Source organism: Protopterus annectens, chromosome 13.part0, assembly GCF_019279795.1.
Source record: "Protopterus annectens isolate FY-2018-M chromosome 13.part0, PAN1.0, whole genome shotgun sequence".
Classification (NCBI taxonomy): Eukaryota; Metazoa; Chordata; order Ceratodontiformes; family Protopteridae; genus Protopterus; species Protopterus annectens.
The window spans coordinates 912,182,139-912,208,217 of record NC_056747.1 but is presented as its reverse complement, the minus strand read 5'-3'; the positions used below and the strand labels follow the sequence as shown (position 1 = coordinate 912,208,217).

At 39.4% G+C, this 26,079-nt stretch overlaps 1 protein-coding gene across 1 annotated transcript in view; it reads left to right on the top strand.

Moving 5' to 3' along the window:
* The window catches only part of LOC122788370 (glucose-6-phosphatase catalytic subunit 1-like), a 23,805-nt gene extending 7,813 nt beyond the window's left edge, over positions 1-15,992 (top strand). Inside the window, exon 5 of the mRNA XM_044055445.1 lies at positions 13,432-15,992. Coding sequence (XP_043911380.1) covers positions 13,432-13,943 — 512 coding nt within the window. The 3' untranslated portion in view covers positions 13,944-15,992. The remainder of the gene's footprint in view (positions 1-13,431) is intronic.
* Positions 15,993-26,079: the final 10,087 nt, after the last annotated feature.

The window sequence follows — 26,079 nt, the reverse complement described above, 5'->3', positions numbered from 1 at the left end:
GCTTGCATGGGGTCCCCTACTGACTGCTGACCTACTGTGGATCACACCTTAAATATGTGACTTCAGATTACTGAACTTACAAAATGCTGAAAATTTTCCACACTTAATTGCATTTCCACTATTTAAATGTTTCATTAAAACAAAGGAAACTAGTATTTAAAGTGAAACTTTTGTATAAATGATCTTAATACAATTTAATTTACAGCACATAGTATTCTGACATATTTATAGGGAAGGTAGGCTCACCTATCCCCTATATATATATATATATATATATATATATATATATATATATATATATATGCATATGGGGACTATGTCCCTTACATCCCTATTGCTTATTTATTGTCAGTGAAAGATAACTACAATTTGAGAAAGAAAAAAATGTTAAAAGTGAACTAACGTTATAGTATGTTCTACCTTCAAGTTGGTGTGCTCTCACAGTTAAAATAAAGGAGTGATGGTGATGTCCCTCACACATGGAGATGTACTAGGCTTGCACCCTGTAGAAATGTTTTTATATTGCATTCATTTTAAAAAGGCATTAGGAAGATACTGAGTTTTAATTTCAGAAATTGTGCAGCCTCAGCGTTTTCTTTAAAATTCATGAGCTGTGCATCAGTTGTTATAACTTCTTGCTTTATGTAATGCAACAAAAATGTAAGTAGCAATCAAATTATGTAATTAATCTGGAGAATTAATTGTAAAGTACTGAATCTGTATCAATATTTGGATTCACATCAGTTCACTGATAGCAATTTCAATGAGTGACATAATTACAAGTCCACATCACTGAAAATCACTTTCAGCAATCTACAAAACATGGGCAACACCCCCCTCCCGTTGCAGTGGGGGGAGAGAACCTCATACCTCTCAATCTATTAGCACAAGAAATCTGAACGAAGCCAAAAATAAGAGGGGAACAAAGGCTCAAAATCAGAGTCAGATGATTAGTATTATTATTACTCTTATAAAGCTAGGAACTTGCTGGAAGAACAGGTTTTGCATTATTATGCATTTTCTGAAGGCTGTGAAGTCTGGAACTCAAATGTCTCTCATTATTTAGTGACACTAATCTCCAGTGATTTGCCAGAAAATTACAGATTTTATAAGGAACAGACCAAAAATATAAGTCATAATTAAGTTTCTAGCTATAACTCACTGAAATGGCACTTGCACAACTGTCCATTGTACAGACGACTGTCACCCTGATGCAGCCCATGCTAACAGAATAAACAATTCTAATGTATTTCACTCAAGTATAACTTTCAACAAATGAAATTCAGTCTGTTGTGATTCTGATCACTTTCATTCAAGCTTGTCATGTTTGAATGATAGTACCTTGACCATCAGTAGAGGACCTACTTACATGTAATGACCCATTTTTTTCTGTTATTTGCTTTCTCACATTAAATGAAAGTGAGTATCTTTTGCTACAATCAGATAATTAAAATTAATAAACATATAAAGAGGCACTGTTCCTGTAAGTAACTGCTAGGACCATCCTGAGGAATTCTGAGTGTGAGTTTAAGTATGGGACTTTGCTCAGTTTCTCACCAATAGCCCTTCAGCATTAGAAATGTAAATCGTAAGTACATGCTGAAATGTATTCACAGTTATTTGCAGCATTATCAACAGTCCTGCTTTCACCCACAGCATTATGCTGTTACAGAAATTCTCATTGTTATCTTGCCTTTTGCCTTAAATGTCTGCATGGGATTAGAGGCTCAGCTTATATTAAATGGTTGGTGAAGAGGTAAAGCGAAAGCCTGGTACACCCCATGTCAAAAGTACAAAAGGCTGAAATGCCATATCTCATTGGAGGCAGCATTAAAGATAGTTGTATTTTGGGGTAAAACTAAATAGAGCTTTTTAAAATTCCTTTTCAACAAACATGCATGTTAGAATTTCATCTGTCATGTCATAGGTTCATAGGTGTTTACTAGGCTAATGACCACAAGGGCCTTTTTAAGCCTAGCCATGCATCCCAAATCTCTGACAAGTTCTGATACCCTTGATAAGTGTAAGCATGGGCCTGGGAGATGAACGATTTACAGGTTACCTGTGTCCATTAGAGACATAGGTGCCAAACCAGGGATGAATTTCCGGTTTCCCATCCAGTTGTCCAAGTTGCACTTGAATTGGGTTAAGGAGGAACTCTGCTTCACACGGACGGGGAGCCTGTTCCGTAGACAGTCCTATTTATATCACAGGCAAGGTTTAAGTCTTTAGAAGGGGTAATTCTGGTGCTGTTTGTTTTGTGGATATGCAGGAGGTCCATCAGAGTGGGGTCTGACAATGCCCTGTATGCCAGGCATAGCTCTCCCCTCAAAAGCCTGTAGGAGACAGAATACAGGGATAGGGCCTTAAGGCAGTCTGCATAGGACATATTACTTATGCCCTGTATTCTTTTAGTGAGAAACCTCTGTGGATGTTACAGTTGTTGGATATGCCTGCTTAGGTACATATCAAAGGAGGCATTCTACTCAATGATAGGTCTGATGAATGCTGAATACAATGGAACAATGACATTCTTGGAATTAAATGCCATACCTTTTGTTTATAAATTGTGCAACATAGAATGATTTCCTCACCACTGCAGACACATGATGATCAAAGGCTAAATTACTATTTATGTGTGTCCCTAAGTCCCTGACTAATGGGTCAACTCTAAGGGGCGTGTTGTCAATATGATAGTTACCAGGGATGGATGACTTCCCAAAGGATACTATTATGCATTTCTTGGCATTTACTTTTAGTCCATGGCTCTGACATCAGTTGTTTGTCTGTGTCAACCCCTCCTGGAGAACATTTGTGTCAGTGTGAGATTCAATGATAGCTCCTAATTTGCAATCATCTGCACATTTAGTCAGCCAGAGACCACTGACATTGGCCTTGACTTCTGAGAAGTAAATGCCCACTGCACACCCTTTACTTTCTATATTTTTCCCCCAACAGACCTGCTTGCCCCTAAACCGAACTGCACAGGTCACAGGCCGCACCAAAGGTGGGAAAAGTTCCGAAATGATCCACTGTGGTCTCACCCTTCCATATCACAAAAATTTGGCGTTCCAACAGGGGTGTGTACACCTTTCAGCCACCTACCTGGACCAAAACACTAAAGGTGGAGGCGTGTCCATATTTATTAAGGATATCCACACCTCCAGGCTAATTGCTCAGCATAATGCATCCAAGATTATCCAAGTGCAACTAACTCTGGGCAAGACCGCAATCCAAACTATAACTTGCTAAAGATCAAACACCATGCCCCAGGATTCCCACTCTTCATTTCTTGATACACTGGAAAATATTAGGGTACAACCCAACACCCTACTAATGGGTGATTTCACCTACCCCACCATTAAATGGGAAAACTACTCATGTACCAACTCTTTTGCTCAACATTTTCTGGAATTCATAAATTCCAACGCCTTGGATCAACTTATCCACAGCCCCACTAGGGGCAGCAATATCCTAGACCTGGTCATTACCAACACGGGTGACACCAGAGGTCAATTCCTTGCACTCAGATCCAACCACAAGCTAATCAGCCTAGAAATCCACATCCCGGCCCCTACCCCCCATTAGGGAAACCACTGTAAAAAATTTCTCCAAAGCCAACTTCACACTTCTTAAGACAGAAGTGGCAAACTTCACGACACCCATGCAGATGGACAACAGAGGTACAACTGCTGAATCCTAGACAAATGCACTTTATAAACATTTACTCGAGTGCATGGATCATGCTATCCCTAACAGAACCAAGATGCTATTCTCCAAAAAAAGGAAGCCAATCTGGTGGTCCCCTGCCATAAACAAACTCTGCAACAGAAGAAAGAAACTGTTGCAAAAAAGAGAAAAATCCCATGACTGGAAGAACTCCCTGGTCAGCTTCGGTAAGAAGCTGAGATCCCTCATAAAATCCTCCAAATCTAGTTACAAAAACAAAATCACCACTGATTCTAAAGACAACCACAAAGCATTCTATAGCTATGTCAAGAATCTCAATGGCAGCACTCAGATCTGCTCTGAGTTACAGAACAATGGCACTAAATATACAGAACCAACTGATATTACCAACATCCTGGCAGATAGGTTCAGTGCTAACTTTAAGCCCCCTCACCCCCAAAAGGGCCCATCTCTGTACCGGAAGAATGCAAAGTTCCTGTAATCATGGCTGCACAGGTAAAAACCACACTCTCCAAAGCCAAGAACACAGCATCCATGGGACCTGACAACATCCCAGGCTGGATTCTACATGAACTACAGAATGGATTGGCACCCCACCTAAGCATCATGTTCAATCATAGCCTCACTTCAGGCTTTGTGCCTACTGAATGGCCCACAGCGACAGTTATCCCACTCCACAAAGGGAGAGCCACCACGGACCCTAGGAACTACCACCCCATTTGCCTAACGAGCCTAGTCTGCAAGGCCATGGAACATATCATCATGGAACTTATAAACAAAGACACTGGTAATCTCCAAACTCTGGACCCCACCCAGTTCAGATTTGTAAAAGGCAAATCATGTCTTCTAAACCTGATTGACTTCTTTGAAGCAGTCACCACAGCCGTAGATGAGGCTAAGGTGGTTCATACAGCCTATCTAGATCTCGCCAAGGTTTTTGACACCATCCCCCACTCTGGAATTATAGATAAACTCACTAAATTAGGTATAAATCCCTATGTCACAAGATGAGTTGCCAACTGGCTCACTGACAGAACCCACACTGTGAAAGTAGCACACTCCAAATCTAACTTCAGACCAGTGACAAATGGAGTACCACTGGGTTCAGTCCTGGGTCTCCTCCTGTTTGGTATCTACTTTTCTGAAGTACAGGCTAACACAGAAGGTCTTTGGCTAATGAAGTTCGCATATGACTGCAAACTAGGAGCCATAACTGAAACTTCTAAAGATGTGGACATCCTGCAAAAGAGCCTCACTGAGACAGATGCCTGGTGTCAAAGCCATGGCCTCAAGCTCAATGCCAAAAAGTGCACTGTCACCCCTGTTGGTAAAAACTCTGTACCCATGAGCTACCACATAGGTGGTAGTCTACTTAACACTGAAAGTGTGATAAGAGACCTTGGGACACAAGTGGACAGTAGTCTCTCCTTTGATAATCACATCGCCACAGTAGTCAGGAAATCCTTCTATGTGGCACACCTCATCACAAAAGGTTTCCCATCCAGGAAAAAAGAAGTCATTGTTCCCCTCTACTCATCACTCATTAGACCCATTAGAGAGTATGACACCCCTTTTGGTATGTACCTCACAAGACAGCTACAACAACTGGAAAGGCCACAGAAATACCTCATAAAGAGGATTACCGGCCTCAAATAGATGCCCTACGCAGACCATCTCAAAAAACTCCAGCTTTACTCCATTGCATATCGCCTACTCAGAGGCGCTCTCTGCCTAACATACAAAGCTAAGTCAAACCCAGAGCTGTTGGACATGCTCCACTTAAAGAAATCCCAGTCCCTCCGAGCTACATGCTCTAGGGACCTAAACCTTGTCACCACAATAAACAGAACATGCTGGAGGGATAGATTCCTGTCCCAGAGACTTCCCATACTCTGGAACAAACTACCCGCCTATATCAAACAAAGCTCTTTATTAGCACTCTTCAAGAAAACTCTTGACGATTGGATGGGAAATAGGAAATTCACTCCGGGGATCACCTCTGTGGCTCTGCTCGACAGGGGCACAGGAAAATAATTTTCTTGGGTGGCGAAAGCCAGGGTACCTTTTTGGCTAGGCTTGTTTAGGCCCTAGGGCTGATAGCCTAGTACCTGCCTATGAACCTAAGAACCTAAAAATAAGTGGTCCAAGGACTGATCCCTGAGGGACTCCACTTGTGACTGGCCTCCTTGTAGAGGTGGACTGCCCAATTATAACTTGCTGGTTCCTTTCTTTGAGCCAGTTCGCTATCCACCAGGTGACATATGGGTTTGTACCTAACCTTTTGAGTTTGTCAACAATGCCTGAGTGGGATATTGTATCAAATGCCTTGGCCAGGTCAAGGTAGGCAGTGTGAACCATTTTGCCCTCATCCATTGCTTTAATGACCTTCTCAAAAAAGTCCACCGTCTGTCCTTGATGAAACCAAACTGAGTTGGGTCCAGTGTCTGGTGATTTATTATATCTCTACTGATCATCTCCATGATAATTTTTTCCATGGATTTACATATAAGACAAGTGAGATTTATGGGTCTGTAGTTTCCAGGGTCTGTAGATAGCCCATCTTTGAGCAGAGGGATGACTGTTGCCTTTCTCCATTCATGAGGCATGAATCCTGTTTGGAGGCTACAGTTAAATAGTAATTCCAGAGGTCCTGACAGGTCATGTTTCATGCTATTTACAAGGCATACTGGAATATTGTCTGGCCGCATTGATGCAGTGTTCTTGGTCTTAGAGAGCATTAAGGACTTGTTCCCTAGTGATAGCAGGGGGGGTTATATTTGATGACATTTCCTACGGGAAGATTGAAGGGGAGAGAGGGGTAAAGTTGGAACTGAATTTATCAGCCAGGTTTGCTATATCTTCTGGCTCAATATAGGTGGCTCCATTTACAATGAGCTCTGACCACAATTGTGTATTGCCTTTGAGGTTGCGGACATAGATAAAGAATGCTTTGTGGTTGTCCTTGTCCCGGGAGGCCAAACTTACCTCAAATTTGGCTTTGGCAGACTTTATTTGTCCTCTGAGTTGTTTGTTTAGTTTGATGAGAGTGCTTTTATCTTGCTGGGTGCTGCACTTCCTAAATTTTGCCATGATTTTCTTCCTCCTGTTATACAGCCAATTGATTTTGTGATTTCACCAGGGTGGCTTGTTTTTTTAGTTAGCTCTGTACTTCTTCCTAGTGGGTGCAGCTGCATCTATGTAGCTATTAAAATGCTTGTACAGGATTTCTGTGAACAATTCTGCATAGGCAGAAGTGTTCTCAAGGGTTATAGAGGCTTGAAATTTTGCCAGGTTCTCACTTAATAGCAGGAGGTTAGCCTAAGAATAGTTCCTGAATATTCCAGGTTTAGCTGAAGGTCCAAGTTTTATTTTTACTTCAAAGGAGACCATTTCATGATCTGACATTACCAGAGAAGGCATTACAGAAGGGGGGTGTGCAGCAGTCTCGCACATTAACACCCCTGGTTTGAGTATTGTTTATCTGGTCCAGGAAGTTTGTGTTTACAAAATCCAGGAATCTCTGTGCATGTGTGTTTGGTGCTGTATAGGATTCCCAGTTAATAGTGGGGCAATTAAAGTCACCCATGAACATGGTACCGGGTTGGATGTTTAGTGTTTCTAATAAGTTTAAATAAATGGTGTGGGTTTCCGGTGTCACAGTGGGGGACATCAAACACTACCTGGTGTTAGACTGGCCACAGTCCATCTTCAGTCCCTAGTCTGGTGTCGGTAGATTTGTGTACATATTATTAATACTGTTTGTGAGCTGGTTATGTGGGTCTCATTCAGCATCCATCTGAGCTGCAGGCACAGCTTCATTAACATTCGTACTAATGGGCAGCATTACATTTGTACAGGTCAAAATCAAGCTAGTAAAGTCTTAATCAAACATTAAAACACTAAAAGGTATCTACAGAAGTCATGAAACTCAGCAGTATAGTAATAATACCAGCCTGAAGTCAAAACTTACCAGTTTGCAATAATACACAACTACAATTTGTATAGAGAAAGTTTCAGGCATAGTACCTATATACAGAGATCATAGATGACATCAAACACCACCAGGATATGCAGTAGTAACCAAAATAATAACTTCTTCATCACAGTACGTCAGTCAAGAGACACAGGAAAGGTATCAAATGGGATGAAAATATAAAAGAGCAGAATTTATACTTCACCACCCAAAGATCATTAACAAAATCCTATGGTTGCCTCGAATTTCATTTATGTGATATCTCTGTTTTCCTAAATTACAAATTTCTGATTCCTGTTCTTTAGAATGTATGTATTAATGCTACTTCCATGCCACAGAATTTATAAATTACAATCTCATGGTCTTAATCATTCTCCACTGATATGTCTTACTTGTATGCTTGTGTGTGTATGTATGTATGTATGTGTATGTGTATATATATATATATATATATATATATATATATATATATATATATATATATATGTGTGTGTGTGTGTGTGTGTGTGTGTGTGTGTGAATGATAACACAGAGAAGAAAACACCGAATTGTCACTTAACCGACTCCACACAACACTGAGAATTTACAGAGAAAAAGTAACTGGTCAGCTAACAAGCACAAGCAACCACACAAAAACACTTCGAACCTGCAACCTCCCAACTAAATATACCAAATACCAACTCTGAGATCGCACTATAATGGTGAAAAGGTCAGAATTCCAAATGTTGGCCATCTGCCTCCTTTCTTTGGGTAAACTGTCAGTTATGTGAGGAGTCATCAAAATGACAATTCCGTGTTTTCATCTCAGCATTATCGTTTTCGGGTATGTGGGGTATGTGGGTTTTTCAGTCTTTTCAAGGAGACCCATATATATATATATATATATATATATATATATATATATATATATATATATATATATAGGTTCATAGGTTCATAGATCCATACTAGGCTATCTGCCCTAGGGCATTTATAAGCCTAGCCAGAGTGTCTTTGGCTTTCGCCACCCATTTTAAATTAATTTTGCTATGCCCTTTTTCAAGGTTAGTATACTGTGCCTCTGTCTAACAGTGACACAGAAGTGATACCCAGGGTAAACCTATGATCTCCCATCCACTTATCAAGATTCCTCTTGAAGAGAGTCAATGAGGGACTCTGCCTAACCTGGACTGGGATTTTATTCCAGAGTGAAGGGAGCCTCTGGGTTATGAATCTGTACCTCCAGCATGTCCTACTTATTTCAGTGCTGAGGTTCAAGTCTCTCGAGCGCGTAGCTCGATGGGATTTGTATTTTCTGAGGTGCAGCATGTCCATTAATTCCGGGTTGGACATGGCTTTATACGCAGGCACAGATCGCCTCTGAGCAGGTGGTATGCCACTGAGTAGAGCTGGAGTTTCTTTAACCGGGCAGCATATGGCATCTGTTTGAGTCCTTTGATCCTCTTGGTGAGGTACTTTTGGGGCCTTTCCAGTTGCTGCAGGTGTTTGGTAAGGTACATCCCAAAAGGGGCATTGTACTCAATTATGGGCCTGATGAGGGATGAGTAAAGAGGCACGATGACCTCCCCTGATCTAGATGTGAATCCCTTCATGATTAGGTGTGCTATATAAAATGTTTTTCTAACCACTTTGGCCACGTCATTGTCAAATGGGAGATTGCTATCAACTTGGGTCCCCAGGTCCCTAATTACTTCTTCTGTACTTAATGGATTACCACCTATGTGGTAATTTGTGGGCACTTTGTTTTTGCCAAAGGGGATGACTATACACTTTTTGGCGTTTAGTTTGAGGTCATGGCTCTGGCACCAGTTGTCTGTTTCTATGAGGCCCTTTTGGAGGATGCTTGTGTCGGCTGGAGAGTCGATTATGGCGCCTAGTTTGCAGTCATCTGCGAACTTGGTCAGCCACAGTCCTTCCGTGTTGGCCTGTACCTCTGAGAAATATATACCGAACAAGAGAGGTCCCAGGACTGAGCCTTGTGGGATGCCACTTGTAACTGGTTTGGAGTCTGACATGGCTCCAGCAATTCTAACCATGTGGGTTCTGTCCTTGAGCCAGTGTGCAACCCATCTAGTGACATAGGGGTTTATATTTAAGCTGGTGAGCTTATCTATAATGCCCGAGTGGAGTATTGTATCGAAGGCTTTTGCGAGGTACAGGTAAGCTGTGTGGACCACCTTCCCCTCGTCAATGGCTTTGGTGACTGTTTCAAAGAAATCGACCAGGTTTAAGAGGCAGGATCTGCCCTTAACAAAGCCGAACTGGGTAGGATCCAGTGACTGTAGGTCCCCAATATCTTTATTTATGAGGTCCATGATGATCCTTTCCATAGCTTTGCAGACCAAGCTAGTCAGGCTTATGGGGCGATAGTTTCCAGGATCCGTTGAGGCACCACCTTTGTGGAGAAGGACTACTGTTGCTGTACGCCACTCTTTGAGTACATATCCTGTAGTAAGGCTGAGATTGAACAGTAGTTTTATGTTTGGGTTTAGCTCTTCTTGGAGTTCATGTAGGATGCAGCCCGGAACACCGTCTGGTCCCATTGATGCTGTGTTTTTTGCTTTGGAGAGGGCAGCTTTTACCTGAGCATCTGAGATGTCAGGGGGGCAGCACTCTGCTGGGATAGATATTTGCCCTTTTGGTGGGGGGGGGGGGGGAGTTTGCGCTGAACATGTCAGCTAGGATGTTGGCAATGTCTGTGGGTTTGGTGTATTTTTTGTCATTTTGGACTAAATCTGAGCATATCTGGGAATTCCCACCCAGGTTCCTAACATAACTAAAGAAAGCCTTGTGATTATCCTTAGTGTCCTGTGCAATTTTTCTCTCAAAGCTGGCCTTAGACGATTTTATGAGTGCCCGTAGTTTTTTGCTAATACTGATCAGAGATGCCTTCCCTTTTTTGGGATTTTGCTCTATCATATAGTAGCTTCCTCCTTCTATTGTATAGTTTGTTTATGGCTGGGGTCCACCAGACAGGACGTCTGCCTTTGGAGGATTGGGTCTTGGTTTTATTTGGGATTGCATGATCCATGCATTCCTGAAGGTGTTCATAGAATGCGTTTATAAAGGATTCTGTGGTCTGGGCCATATTTTCCACAGGCCCGGGGGCTTTGAAGGATTCCACCTCAGTTTTGAGGAGTGTGAAATTTGCTTTAGAGAAGTTTTTCACTGTGGTTTTCTGGGCAGGGGGTGGAGTCGGGATGTGAATATCCAGTGAGATTAGTTTATGGTCTGATCTTACCAGTGAGGGATACACTTTTGGTCTGGAGCATAGAGTCCCCATGTTGGTGATGATCAGGTCCAGTATGTTTTCCCCTCTTGTGGGAGTGGTAACAAGTTGTTCCATAGCATTTGAGTTTATAAATTCTAGGAACCTTTGGGCTAGGGTGTTGGAGCTAGAGTAATGCTCCCAGTCTATGTTCGGGTAGTTGAAGTCGCCCAATATAATGGTTTTTGGGGAGACCTTCATATTTTCCAGTGTTCTCAGGAAGGCCGAGTGGGGTTCCTGGGTTAGGGAGGGTGGTCTGTAGCAGGTTATAAACTGGAAGGCAGTTTTACCCACTGTTAGTTGCACATGGATAGTCTCTGATGCTTCGTGCTGTGCCACCAACCTGGAGGTGTGGATATCTTTGACGAATATTGATACCCCCCCCTCCTTTTATGGTTCGGTCCAAGTTTTGGGGCCGAAAAGCATGGTATGAGGTATAACCTGGTAGTGCTGAGATGCTCTCGGGAGCCTTGAACCAGGTTTCTGTTACTGCACAGATATCGATGTTCTCCATGCTAAGGAGAGTTTCGAGTGCGTGCATCTTGAGGTTTAGACTTCTGGCATTGAGTAGCATTACTCTTAGTTTCTTATCCCTTGTGATACCTATGGAGGTGGGTTTGTCTTTTGAGCCTTGCCTAAAAAAGGCACTATGGGGGTAGCAAGAGCCTTTGCCAATATCCGAAAGCCCAGGGGTGACAGGTGCAAGCCGTCCCTAGCGAAGCATCATGGCTTGTCGAGCATGTCATCCCAGGCTGACAGGCATTGGATCACCTTTGAATGACACCAATACTTAAGCCAATTGTTGAAATTGATCATCTTGTCTTCATAGTGTGGCATCATTCTTGGTGAGGGTAAGATGCTACTCAAGGTCAGGGTCATACCGGCCTAGGCTACATGCTCAGAGAGCTCCTCTATGTCTCTTTTCATGTAGTCCAGGGAGGTACGTCTCAGGTCATTCACACCAACTATATATATATAATACTTATCAGTAATGGTCTGCAGTCTTCTTTGAATGGTTGACAGAATTTTTATATTTCATATCCTCTGAGGACTTAAAATATGAGAGTGGAAATCAAGACCCCTACTATATTCTCCTTGATCCCCTTCACTTGCCACTCTTTCCACCTACTAGCCTGGGCTTATCATAAGACACTCATATCAAAATTCCAATACAGGATTGTTGAGAGTCCAAGTATTTAGATCAACTGCTTCATCTAAATAGTTTTATTTCTAAAAACAAAATAAAAGTTCTAAATCTTCTTTCCTCAAAAAAGAGACTCATTCCAGATTATTCCTTTTATAGGTTTTATTGGGATAAGCACCTTTGTCCTTGTAGATTTCTTCAAGTCCAATTCTTACTTCTAAACTTTCTGTAATCATGCTGCTACTATAAATACTTTTATAGAGCGGGCATAGCACAATGTGAGACAACCAAGTCCCACCTGACTGGCCTTCAGTTGTTCAAAACGAAAACATCTGATAGGAAGTTAGACCCATCCTCGTTTGCATGTGGATGCTCACAAGTATTGCCTGGTAAGCCCATATGTCCAAGTATGTAATGGCTTCTACACCTGCAACTGTCTCCCAGTCAGTAGGTATACATTATCCTCCCCCAAATACATCGAGTATCCTGCTCTGAATGCATTTTGTTTAGCAGCAATACAGTCTTGCACATTATGACCAATGTGTATTCCCATTTTAAAAATGTCTAATTGACTTATCAGTAGTCTATTAATAAATGCCAGCATCCCCAGTGTACTTTGTCTTTCTTCTTGTTCCACACGAAGCACTCTATTCTCCTTCCCCATCTCTGGCTTTTAGGAGGCAAACTTTGTTTTATAACTCATCTTATTTTACTTAAATCTGTCAGACTCCCTCCACCAAGAAAAAAAGACAATAAAAAAAAAATTAAAAAAATGTTTGAAAGTAACAATTTATTCTGATTGCTAGACTTTACTGTTTGAGTCATCTGCTCTCCTATAAAGTGATACTGAACAAGCCTACCATGTGCTGTGCCCCATAAACATTTTATTTGTGAACTGATTCTTCATAGAAACTTTTCAGGCATAAACCAGGCCATGGAGGGCATGGTAAATGCAACAAAACATTTAGGACTAGCCAGCCAAGGTGTGTTTTGGGGAGGTTTGAAGAAAGTGACTTAAGAACGGCTTTCTATACCCCGTAACATGCCAATGCTGTGCAATACTGCAACAGACAGGGAATTGTTATGGCTAGGCTTGTATAGGCCCTAGGGCTGATAGCCTAGTACCAACCTATGAACCTATGAACATCATTTGTAATCAGATTAATAATGCAGTAAATGAAACAAAAACTTACAACCAGTTTTGTTAAGACTAAAGTAAATGTGTTATAATGGAATCGTATTTATGTAGCTAAAACTGGTATAGATTGCTCAGGTAATCTGAAGGTACAGAATCCTATGATTATATATTGCATTTTAATTTTCATTTGTTAATTAGGCTGTATAATTTCTTTACAGGTATGGCAGTAGCCAAAGCATTCAATCACATCCATTCAATATACAAGGCAAGTCTGAAACGATACCTCTGCACCACCCTCTTTCTATTTACCTTTACTCTTGCTTTTTACCTGATACTCAAAGTCCTTGGTGTGGATCTTCTGTGGTCAGTACAGAAAGCGAAGATGTGGTGTGCCAATGAAAACTGGATTCACATTGATACCACTCCCTTTGCTGGCCTGCTAAGGAACCTGGGGACCCTTTCTGGGTTGGGACTGGCTCTCAACTCACAACTTTATGTTGAAAGCTGTAAAGTGAAACAACGGCAACAGATCACCTATAAACTCAGTTGTATTATGTTGTCTCTGATAGTTGTAAATGTATTTGACTCATTCAAGCCATCAGCAAAGATTGAATTGTTGTTTTATTTCCTGTCCTTCTGCAAGAGTGCAGTTGCACCTTTGACAACTGTTGTGATTATCCCACACTGTCTCTCTCAAGTCTTAAACATACAAGGTAAGAAATTCCAATAGCACATGAAACAAATACCACAGCTATATTTGCCACTATAGCCTTGTTAAAACTTTTAGGATTCTAACACAACAAGCCATCATTACTCTAAATAATTGGTAATGTGCTGGATAAGTTACCTGTCACAGGTATTGTCATGTTCAGATCCTTGGTTTGCTTTAACTCTATAATTGTGAAATAAGCATAAGTGGAAATGCTGGAAGCCAGTGGACTACAGAAAGGGGAAATTTGCAAAGTCATAAATATTTGACACCACTTAAAAATATGTGTCAAATGTATGGTGACTTGACTTTACAGTCTGAACTTTAGAGTGACTAATGCCTCATATATTTTCTACATTTAAGTGGAAAGAAAAACTTACAATTTTGTTCACAGAAGCAAGAGAAAAAAGATGCACGTGAGAGTGTTAGTGTGTAACGCACTAAGGCTGAACTAAGTGTGTTATGCCAATGAAGACTTGAATTGATGGAGAGAATGTTATACTCCTTTGTGGGTTCCTTATGTAAGACCAAGTTCTTAATGTTTATAAGAAAATGTTTAGCTCATTTTATTCTTTGGGGCTACTGTGGAGATGTCAGAAATATTAAAATGAACTAATATGTTTCACAGAACAAGCTGTACTAGGATGTGATACTTTGTGGCATCAGTTTCTGATACCATAATAATGTTTATTGCTGATTTTGTACAATTTCCAGAAGATTTTTTATAAGTCACCACTGGTGGCAATAACAAGTAAGTCCATTTAAATTCATGGGCCTTCAATTTTTGAGGGAAATTATATATTTAGTTTTGCAGATTAACTCTACTAGACAGTAAGCAAAAATATAAAACATTATTTTGGTGTATTTATTGCATTCCTCAAGATAACAAATGCATGATTTGTTTTTGTTACTAAATGTATCTTATTTCATACTTTCAAAATAAATTATTTTGTTAAAATAGCTGCTTTTTTCATACATTCTGTTTGTGATGCGATGTAAAAAAGTGTTATAAAGTATAATTATGAAACATAATTCCTCATTCAACCAAATAATAACTGATGCTTATTTAATAGTATCTTGGAATGGAGCATATTCAGACAGATCTGCTGACTGAATATTAGGAATCAGTAGCTTGATAGTATAATATAAATACATAAAAAATGAAATTTAAAATACACTGTACTGTGGAAAACATTTCATTGAGCTGCACAGGCAATCTTAAGAATAACAACACCAACTAGTAGGGGGCCAATACACTGTACAGAACTTACTACATTATACTCATTCTGTTGAGTTTTATTATGGATATGCTATGACCAGTTCTCTGAAACAAATTCAGCCCCAGTCAGTTCAATAAATGGAGCTTTCATACTCCCCTTTTTCCTATGGAAGCATTGTTCTAAACACCTCTCATTTAAGGGGGTGCATCCTATACCCCTACATAATTATAGCAAAACTATAGAGAGAGTTAGAATTTCTAAAGTTGGACTCTTAAGTTGTCTGATTTTGATTGAATGAGGCTAAGTGAAATGGCCCTTGACCAAAAGAATAAATAATATGTACTGTAATTACAAAACAAACTGATACCGTTACTTAAGAAGGACTGTGAAATCTGAAAAGAAAGAAAGAAAGAAAATGGCATTCATAACAGAAGTAAATCTTTTACAATCCCTCAAATGTTGGAGCTATTACAACTTACTTACCATGATGTTGCCGTCTAGCTATGTCTGCTGATGTGTACAGCCTTGTAATGCATGGAAGACATTATTAATGTTCATTGTCAGAATATTATTGTGCTGGATTCAGACTTGATCACAGATCCTCACCTAGCTTGGTCAGAAAAGGAAGACGTGTCTCCCACTGTTGCTTCTCATGATCATATTGTCTTGGTTCATAACTTCTTATTATATGTTCTGATAAGCTGGCGGTACTATCCCAAATTCACTTTATGTCTGTTATTCTAACTACATTATTTACTGTATTACATTTACCTTTTGATATATATGTGACACTGCCAGCCCAGCTATCTGGAATTTTGTAAATAATCATATGTCATTTGTGAATATTAATATGATTCACATGCTTGTCTTACAAATGTAAGGGAACTATATGTTATGTGTATATTAAACTACTGGTGCAGAAGTATGTGTTGAACAGGGTTTGTACAGTACTGAGGTTCAAGGATGTGTCCACAGTGTACCCTACTGGTAAAGAACAGAAATGTATATAAACTATATACCTGTGCAAATGTATGTTTTAATAGTAGAACCTGGAACATGCAGAGTTAACTTGCAAAACTCCAAGACAATAACTTGAAATTAAAGTGTTTTATGATTGTGTTATCTCTCAGTTTCAGTGCAGCAAGCAGACACAATGTCTAGAGCTAGAAGTTTTTCTACTGTCTGAAAAGAAAAATAATTACTAGGTTTAAATTTGTAGAGTGACTGCTTTAAGATCTCCTAACAGCTACACATTTCTGAGCACATCTGAGAGATATGCATTTTTAACACAGAGATGTTAGGTTTCTGTTTAGCCTGGGAACTGAAGTCAGGTGACAAAGAGTGATGCCATCCAGGCTAACCCAGCAGTAATGTCTGATATTAATTTAAGAACTCTCTCAGAGAGAGACTGTGCATTTTGTTTTTTGTCTTAGACCTAGCAAGAACATCCACTCATCACCATCTGCACTTGCCTTGATAATATTAAGTAACTAGGGTATAGTGATTTCTTGTAGATAGAGATAGAAATATAGTAAAGATTATTTTAGATGTTTTCTGTATTTATTTGAGACTATCCTGCAATGTTGTTTTAAAATATTTCCTGTGATTCTGAACTCTGTAGTTACTGTGTTGTTTAAATATTGTCTTGTTCTTTTATTATTTATTATTAAATATATTTAAACTTATCTTTGTGACTGATATTTGTGACACATATTTAAGCTCTTACAGTATTGCATATGTATTTGGTGAGACTGTACTGACCACTCCTAATAGCTGTTGTGTCTTTCGACTTATCCCAGTGAGGGGTCACCACAGCGGAACTCCGGTCCGCTAATGTTTGGTAGTGGATTTTTACATGCCGAGTTACCAGCCTTGACGCACAGCCTTCAACGAAGGCACACCCATTCATGCATGCCTCCACACAGAAGACGCTCTAGCTGAGAATCGAACGGGACGTCTTGCTGTGAGGTGACAACGCTACCACAGCACCACTACCGCAGGTCATGCTTGGTCAAAAACTACCATTTGCATAATAGTAACATTACACAGTAGGATTGGTCACCCTTTGCTAAGGGCCTTAGTGTAGCTGATAAAGAGCAGTTGGTGGCAGTGATAACTACCTAGTCTGGGCAGAAGGGGGCATAGCTAGTAAACCTGTGCCAGCCTTTTCCAGGTGTGTGTATGTGTTTGTATATCAATCAAATCTCAAAGTGTGTGTGTGTGTGTGTGTGTGTGTGTGTGTGTGTGTGTGTGTGTGTGTGTGTGTGTGTGTGTGTGTGTGAGCTACTTGGGCAGGGACATGAAGTACTGGCTGGACAGAGAGGGTGCTGGAGGTTTTGGCTTGACCACTCAGCTGACATCTCATACCTATAGCTGTGCCAGTGGGGAGTCTTACTGGGGATCTGGAGAAAAAGGTAGAAACCAGCCTCAGATTAACTGTGGTCTCTGTGTGATTTTAAGGGAAACTGCACTTTACTGTGTGTGTACTTGTCATCTTCCCATTGTGTGTATCCCTCACTGTTGCCAGTGGTGAGGATTGAGGCTCCTTGATTACGGGGCCAGTGCAGGGGTGTCACAATCTATACATGATGATGGCAGAACAATACTATACTGTCAGTCTAACATCCTTTTGTGTGCAGCTAATATCTTGCTGTTGCTGAATCCATGAACCTTCAGTTCTTTTTCTGCAACACACAATCTATGTACGATTCATTCTGAGAAAAGGTGCTTTATAAATTCCAGATACAAGTCTGTATCTTGAACCTAAAAGTTGTGCCCCTTCTTCCCCTGTCTTCTTTAAATTCAGTCCATCCTATTTATGGAACACCTCAAGTCATGTTTTTTCTTTCTGTCTTTCTCTACAGTATGATTTTTTTTATACCTCCAGTCCTTTTATTATTTTGGTTCTCTTTCACTGAGCCAGTTAATTTAATTTTCTCTATAAGACCACCTGACTTTTATAAAGGACTCCAGCCAACCATGGCTTGATAAGAAATCTGCTGACTGTTAATATAATGTGTGTTCTACGGGAGCTATCCCATCACAAATTGGCATCTCACATTTAGAAATTATACGTGAGAACAAAATCTCTTATCACTAGGAGGTTTGGGGGTAATTTGCCAAAAATAATAAAAAAGCACATATAACATTTTTGTTCATTTTTAGCATGCTGAAGGTAAAAATAAGATAAGCTGTTTTACTCATCCAAGGAACTATTTATTTTAATCTTACAAAATATTTTGCATGCTGACCTCTAGTATGGTGCCACTCTGAACAATTGTGGCTTTGTGCCTTCCAGTCTCTAATGGCTACAGTAGCCAGAAAAATTCAGTTCATCCACCTCAAAAGTTTAAAGAACATTTCATTAACTGCTTGGAGCTAAATGATGAAGAGTAAGTTAATTGATAAGAAAATTGTGAGAAAAGAGACAAATGGCAATCAAGCATCTGTATCACAACGATACTCGGACAGTGACCCACAAAAATTGAGGCAGGAGTTGAAGAACAAGGAGATATTTGACATGGCTGAATTGTACTATAAACTCAACAAAGTTTATCAGGAAGTTGTAGGGATGAATGAGACACTAACTGAATATATTAAGAGAACAGACCAAAGATTAGAAGAAGTTGAAAGCAGACTTCCAGTCCATTTTGATGAAAAAGAGAATTTGAAAAAGAAGGACAATGAACAAACTGTGTGCATAACAGAGATGGAGGCAGCCCGCTGAGTTGGAGAACAGAGGAAGAGGGGATCATTTGCATTTTAATAATGTGCCAGGGGTGGGAATGTGAAGGCAAGGACTGAAAAGCATTTACAGTAACCCAGATAAACAAGTGGACTAGTTTTCCAGTGCAAGAGATTAAGCTGGAAAGAGCACATAGGTTTATCAAGCGGGGGCACCCAGATCCTTTATCCAAGACCAAAAGTAGTAAAACTACAAACATATCAATTAAAGGTTCTCAGCATGTTCTGGACAAAGGGAAAAATCCTGAATGTTGGAAAAAGTAGAGTATTTGTTGACTAAGATAAGAAGGAAGAAGCCTGTGCCTTGTTTTAAAACCTGTAGGAATCTCAATTTAAGATTTAAGCTGTTAAGCCCTATGAAATTTAAGATATTTTTCCACTAGCAGTTAAGACTTTGTTGGTTCCATAGGAGGCAGCCATGGAATTGGAGTGATATAAATAGTTCACTGAACATGAGAGACACATAGAAAAAGATGGAGAAGCGGTAGGGAAGAAAAAAACAATAAAAGAATGGGTAACGACAGATGGCCTTTAAATTCCTTCCTGGTATTCAGGCAGAAGCTGCAGGGCAAACAGAAACAAATGGTAAGGAACACCCACAGAGTGAAATAATCCTTTGGGAAAGAGAAGATCGGGCTTGATTACCAGAACTTTGAGATGATGACAAAGGAAAAACAGCTGAATAAACTTCAGATTATATTTGAATATTTTGGTGACTTCACGAATCAATACACAGACTATCTTACACAAACGACTCCTTTAAAAACAGTTTGAACATGAATGATAATACATGTAAGACTGCAGGCTGTGTTTTGTATGCCTGTGTCTTTGCAATATGAGGTGTGGGAGATAAGTAGGAATCTGAATGTTTCTCTTTCTCTATATATGTCAATTGATCACTAAGAAAACAAAATAAATTTTTAATTGGTGTGTTTGCCTTTGAGTGAGCAGCAGGAGGGAACAGCTATCTCAAAACAAGATATGCATTCACACTGGATGGGGGAATGTACCGAGAAATTCTAGAGAGTAGACAAAAAACAACTGGTGGAAAGTAGGTAGGATTTTACAGTGTGGATGATGGGGGTTATAAGACTGAAGAATGCATGGTCAGGAATAACTAAGTACAAAGAGGTGGTCAGTTACTGGTAGGACATGGGGAAGACAGTGCTTTCTCTTTAAAGCTGCAAGGGAATTTTCATGATTAAGGGAGAAGGACATGAGTAGAGTTGTAGTAGTATTGCAAAGAATATATTAGGTGATTTAGACAATAGCCATTGGGGAGTAGGAAGACTGTATGACAGAGAAATAGAGGAGAAGCACCTAATTAGACCACAGCTCTAAAGCAGAATGAAGATGGTAAGATTAGGGGGAGTGGGATGCTTTTGTACATAGTTCACTGGTTAGAGTGTACTGAATTATTTTTTAAGTCTATATAAGCTGTGTTTATTAAGTGCTATAATGTTAAGACAGACACCCCATCAGAGACAGGAAGAACTAGAGAGAAAACAGCTTCTAGTAGGGATTTACTATTTTGCAGGGAAAATAATATATTAGGGGATTAATTTTGTTAGCATGAAATGTAAATGGTCTGACAGACTAGAAGAATATTAAAGGTTTGCTAGAATATATTAGTAGATACAGGAAATGCATTTCAGTAAAGCTAAGCATGAGGAATTTTTGAAAAGGGTGTTTAAAGATGGAGTATGTGCTTGTGGATTACAGGGAAGAAAATGAAGGGTGCTAACACTTATTGGGAGGGGTGCTCCCATCTGAAGAGAGGAGAAAAGAAGCAAATGGACAAGAGAGGTTTGTGTTAATCAGGGGAGAATAAAGTCACTGAAGGGTGACTCTGGGGAACTTTTACATCCCTCCCAAGACTCACATAGCTGATATACAAAACATAATGAGAGGAATAACAGCTTTTATCCAAGGAGTAAGAGTGTTGGTAGGAAAATGGAATGTGGTACTAAAAAAAGAAGACATTAGTAGAGGACTTAGACAGGTAAAACTGTTGCTAGAGGGGAAATTATTACAAAATGTTTAGAGAATTTATGGCATAATAGATTTGGTAGAAAGTAGGCTAGAGTGGCAGAAATTTACATTCAGCACAGGGCAATACAGAATGCAATTGATGCTAGATCATGTTTGTATAACAACAGAGTATGCATACTTAGTCAATGACCTACTAACACATTCAGTACTATTTTCAGACCACACACTGGAGATAGATAACTTACACAGCCATGGCTTTGAGGGGGTAAAACAAATTGGAGATTTAAAGTAGGATGACTATAGAAAGAATATTTTTTACCAAAACGTACCTTGGAGGAAATTGATAGCAACACAAATGAGGAACATGTTGATGTTATGGAAGGATGAGATAGATTAAAAGGATGATAAACGATCTGGAGCAAAGGAAATGGAATAAGATCGTTAGTATGAAACAAAGGTTAAACAAAATGAAAGAACTAGAGAGGAGTAGAGAAGTGCTTACAAATGAACAACGGAGGGAGCTTGAAGAGTTGGAAAGGAGTTGGAAACAGCACCTTGAGGAATGCTTAAAGCAGAAACAAATAGCCCTTAAAGTTTTCTATCAAGAATATGGCCCCAGACAACAGAAAATATTAATGCTGTGGTTACAACAACAAAAGATGGAAAAACATATAATGAAGAGTAAAGAATTATATATGGAAATACTAGTAAAGGACCCTGCGGGGGTTGAAATATACTTAGGGAATTTCATCTAAGGTTATATCAGCAACAAAAAGTGAATAGTGGTTGGAGGAGGAAATTGAGTGATTTTTTTTATAAAGACATTGAACATGAGAATCACTGAGACAGAAAGCTTAGAATTAAGATTTATAACATACTGAATTATACGTTGTTTTTAATAGTGTGGAGGTCTTGTGTGAAGGTTTAAAATGAACTGCTTTATTAAGGTGTGATGCTGATTGGTTAGGCAATTTATGTTAATTTAACTTAATTATATCACTATATAAGGAGCTTTGATAATTTTGTTCTGCATCTGATGAAGTCTGTTGGTGGGCGAAAACGTGGTAGAAATTGTAGTGTTCAAATAAACTATTCGTGCATGCTGTATGAGCTTGTCCATTTCACCTTTCTTGGTATTTATTGGTTTTATTTGCAGGTGTTTTCCTCTCTATATCTTGGAGGATTATCAGTTTTCTTGAGAGGATGGATAGCTCTAACAGCTCCGTTCATTTGTAGGCCGAGAGGAGGGACAATCTGGGTGAAGCATGAAAGCTGATTGGACAGCTTTCACAGCTTGTGGATCTGCTTGCGCCGATCAGCTAATCCCTGGGCTGTATTCTCGGCAACTCTTCCCTTCCAGGAAACCAGGAGAATTTGATGCGTATGGCTATTAGCAATCAACGTGGTGATGAGGCGAGAGGCCAACACCACAGCCAGACTTCTGGGCATGGATTGCATCAGTCTGAGGATTTACCTAATTCTGTGGCCTTGGGGTTTCTGAGGGTTTTGCGTACTGACAACAGAGGTCGTTCCCACAGCTCAGCTGCTACTAATCTGCACCAACAGACAGATGACTCTAATAATGTAGTTAATGTTTTGTTAAGAGAAGGCAAGCCTGACGAGTTTAACGTATGGATGGAAAAGAGACAATTTAAAAGTTTTGAAGTTAATGCACTGACCGATGTGAATGCAGGACTGAGAGACACATATAAAAATTCATTAGCTAAACTTTCAGAACTGCTCATGAAATGCAAAGCCCTGCAAATAGATAATGAATATCTTTGTGAATGCCTTAAAAGGGAAATAGTTCCCAAGGGACTTAAGAGTCTCAAAATACCCAAATAATATATGTAAAGGCTCGGACTGTTATAATGAATTGCTTGAAATTTTTAATAAATGTGGGCTGGATATTGTGAGAGTAACAGTCAAACAAAACGAGATTTCATTGGCAAAATTATGTGTAAAAATTGATGCATTAAACAATAATATTATTAATGATTTAATGTTTATGGTTGATGCTAAAAAAATAAATATTATGAGGTCTTTGATGTGGTGGATGAGAAGTGTGGTATTAACATTAAGAGGAAGATTAAAAAAAATGGAAAGGGGCCTATATGAATACAAAAATAAGACTTGTTACCCTGAACCAAAAAGATCCTTTGGGAGCCTTGATATTAATGAAGGGTACTCGGTTAAGGAAAATGTGTTTGTACAGGATGATAGAAAGGGTTCTAATGTTGTTGAACACCCCATGCATGACATGCAGTACTCTGGAAAAATTTGCTATCTAATCTCCTTTCTATCTCTTTAGGTGTACCTCAAGGCTCTATCCTAGGCCCCCTTCTATTTTCTATCTTTATTAATGACTTCCAATCAGCTATCCCAAACACTACCTGCATACAATATGCAGATGATTCTACTATAATCTGCACTGCTACCTCTCAAACTGAACTCCAGTCTCTTACCCAAAAAGCTTTTACCACTGTTGAACAATGGTTCTCAGACCGTTGCCTACTCCTCAAACCCAAGAAAACCAAACTGTTACTGTTCTCACCTACCCGTAAATCTACCCCACTTAGCTTCACTCTTACTTCCACTGACAGCACTCTTATTTCTCCAGATTCAACTACAAAATTATTAGGAATAACTATTGACAATAATCTCAGCTTTGACTCTCACATCAACAACACAATAAAATTAGTTAAAAAAATCGGATCCCTTTACAGAATCAAACCCTTCCTTACACCTGAAGCAAGGACCACCTTAACCAGATCTCACCTTATCTCTACTCTTCTATATGCTTCCCTCATTTACACTAATCTCTCCAAAAACAAACTCAAGAAACTTGCTACATCTTACTATACTATTGCTCGATTTGCAACAGGATCCCTGTTTAGAACTCACCACTGCCTGAACCTAAGACATCTAGGTTGGCTTGAACTTCCTAACAAGCTCATACTTCAACAGCTCTTAATAGCTCACAAAATTCTATATCCACCAACTAAAATACCAATACTCTCTAACCTCATTACACCATACAATAACATGAAACACCTACGTTCTTCAAACAAACTACTGATTAATATTACCAAACCCAATAACTCTGCAGGGGACTGTCTCTTTTCCAACTCTGTTGGAAAAATGTGGAACAAACTACCCTCTGATATCTCATCTTTGTCCGCACTCCCACTTTTTAAAAGACAACTGAAAATGCATCTCAATAAACACTGGCTTTGCTTCTGTACCAACCCAGATTCTTTCCTTCTTCCTCTCTCTCTTTTCTTCTACCATAATTCTTTCATTCTCTTCTCCCTGTATCCTTGATAGCTCTCCCTTTACATAACATCTATGTAGATATATGTTATCTCATATATACTGTATGACCATTGTAATCCATAAAAAAAAAAAAAAAAAAAAAAACTTTTTATTTCATTTTTTAAGACATATTCTTATTACTCTTTTGTTTTTGCTCCTATCATATTTGTGTATTACATGTATTAACTAACTCTGTTTAGAAATGTTAATCTTGTATTACCTATTTCTGTTGAAACTTGTAATAACCATTGGAGCTTTTCTCCCTGGGCCTCATCTGAAAATGGACATATATCCAGCTGGACTAGCCCGGTCAACAAATGTAAAATAAAATAAAATAATTGTGGCCATTCTGGCTAAAAGATTAGTGAAAATAGTCTCTAGGACAATACATAGGGATACATTTTATTTTGTAAAGACTATGCAGACTTTAGATTATATTTTGAAAAGAAACATAATACACAGGGCAGTGGAAGGGGAGCGCAAGCAGTTACTGCTTATGGGACTGGATGCTGAGAAAGCACTCGATGGGCTACATTGGGATTAATTATGGAATAATATGAAAACATAAAGGGTTTCCTGGAAAATGTATCTGTCCGCTGCAGGGGATTTATAAGAACTTCAAAGTAGCTATAAAGATAAATGAAAGATTGACAGAAGAATTTAAAATCGAAAGGGGGGCCTTTATTGTCTGCATTGTATCTGGAACCCTTGGCTCAAAAGACTTGTCAGTTTGAAGTCATGGGATGGCAATAGAAAGGGAGAGAGGAAAAACTAGCTTTGTTTGCAGATGATGTAATTCTGTACCTAATGGTCCCAGATGCAGATATACCAGTTTGTTTCATATGCTCAGGTAATTTATGAACATCTCAGGATACAAAATTAATGAAGAACAAACTAAAGCTGTATGTGTGAATTATGCCTCGACATACACTCTAGTTCATGAATTGCCACAGCTCTGGAGACATTATCATTAAAATTATCATGGGATTTAGATAGGTAGGCGATACAGGGATTATCCAAAACAGTCACAGGAACAGATGAAGGTTAAGATTGTGGGGTTATTGGATAAACAGAAAATACTAATGTGTGATACAGATCTGAGGATACAGGCAGTGAAAATTTTCAAGTTGCCACTTACCTTGTATGTCTGCATTTTAATACAATCTGGGAAAGAAGTTCTGGGAAGGATTAAGAAGGAGGATTGTGGAATGCTAAGGGAATTAGGGTAAAGTGGCAGAAAATGATACTGTCATTAGAGGATGGAGAGTTGGCTGTACCACATAAACTTCACAGATGCACATCTACAAAACAGAGGTTATCCAGAAAAGTGGAAAGAAATTATGTTGGGACAGGGATAATCTTTACTGGATAGGTGAAATGAACTTACAGCATCAAGCTATCACTAACAGCAATATTCTTTCACTACAACAGGTGTATAAAGTAGTCAATGACTAATTTCAGTTAAATTAATATAGGGTCTGCCAATCTGAAGTACAGTCCACTCGTGTAAGAAAATGTACCCTTAGGAAAAAGAGGATGTTGGGAGAGAAGGAGAGCTTTTTATCACTGGGAAGGAATGAAAAGAGTGGACAGGAAAAAGGAATTGAGGTAGCTATGTGATCATTAATATACTGACAGAAGGGAAATAATGCAATATAGGGAAAAGTACAGTTGTGTAAGTAAACTTACCATAACAGTAGACGTTTGAATGATCACTGCTGCAGTAGCCTTAGTTGCATGGGTTATAACCTGTCAAGGATATAACAGCTGACCAGCTTCTAAAGCTTCAGGGCACCTTCCACACACCCAAACTGTCAGGCAGCTCAAGCTGAGCTGACTAAAAGACAGGTTTGGACACCAAGCCCTTCTGAGCTTTCCTGTAAACA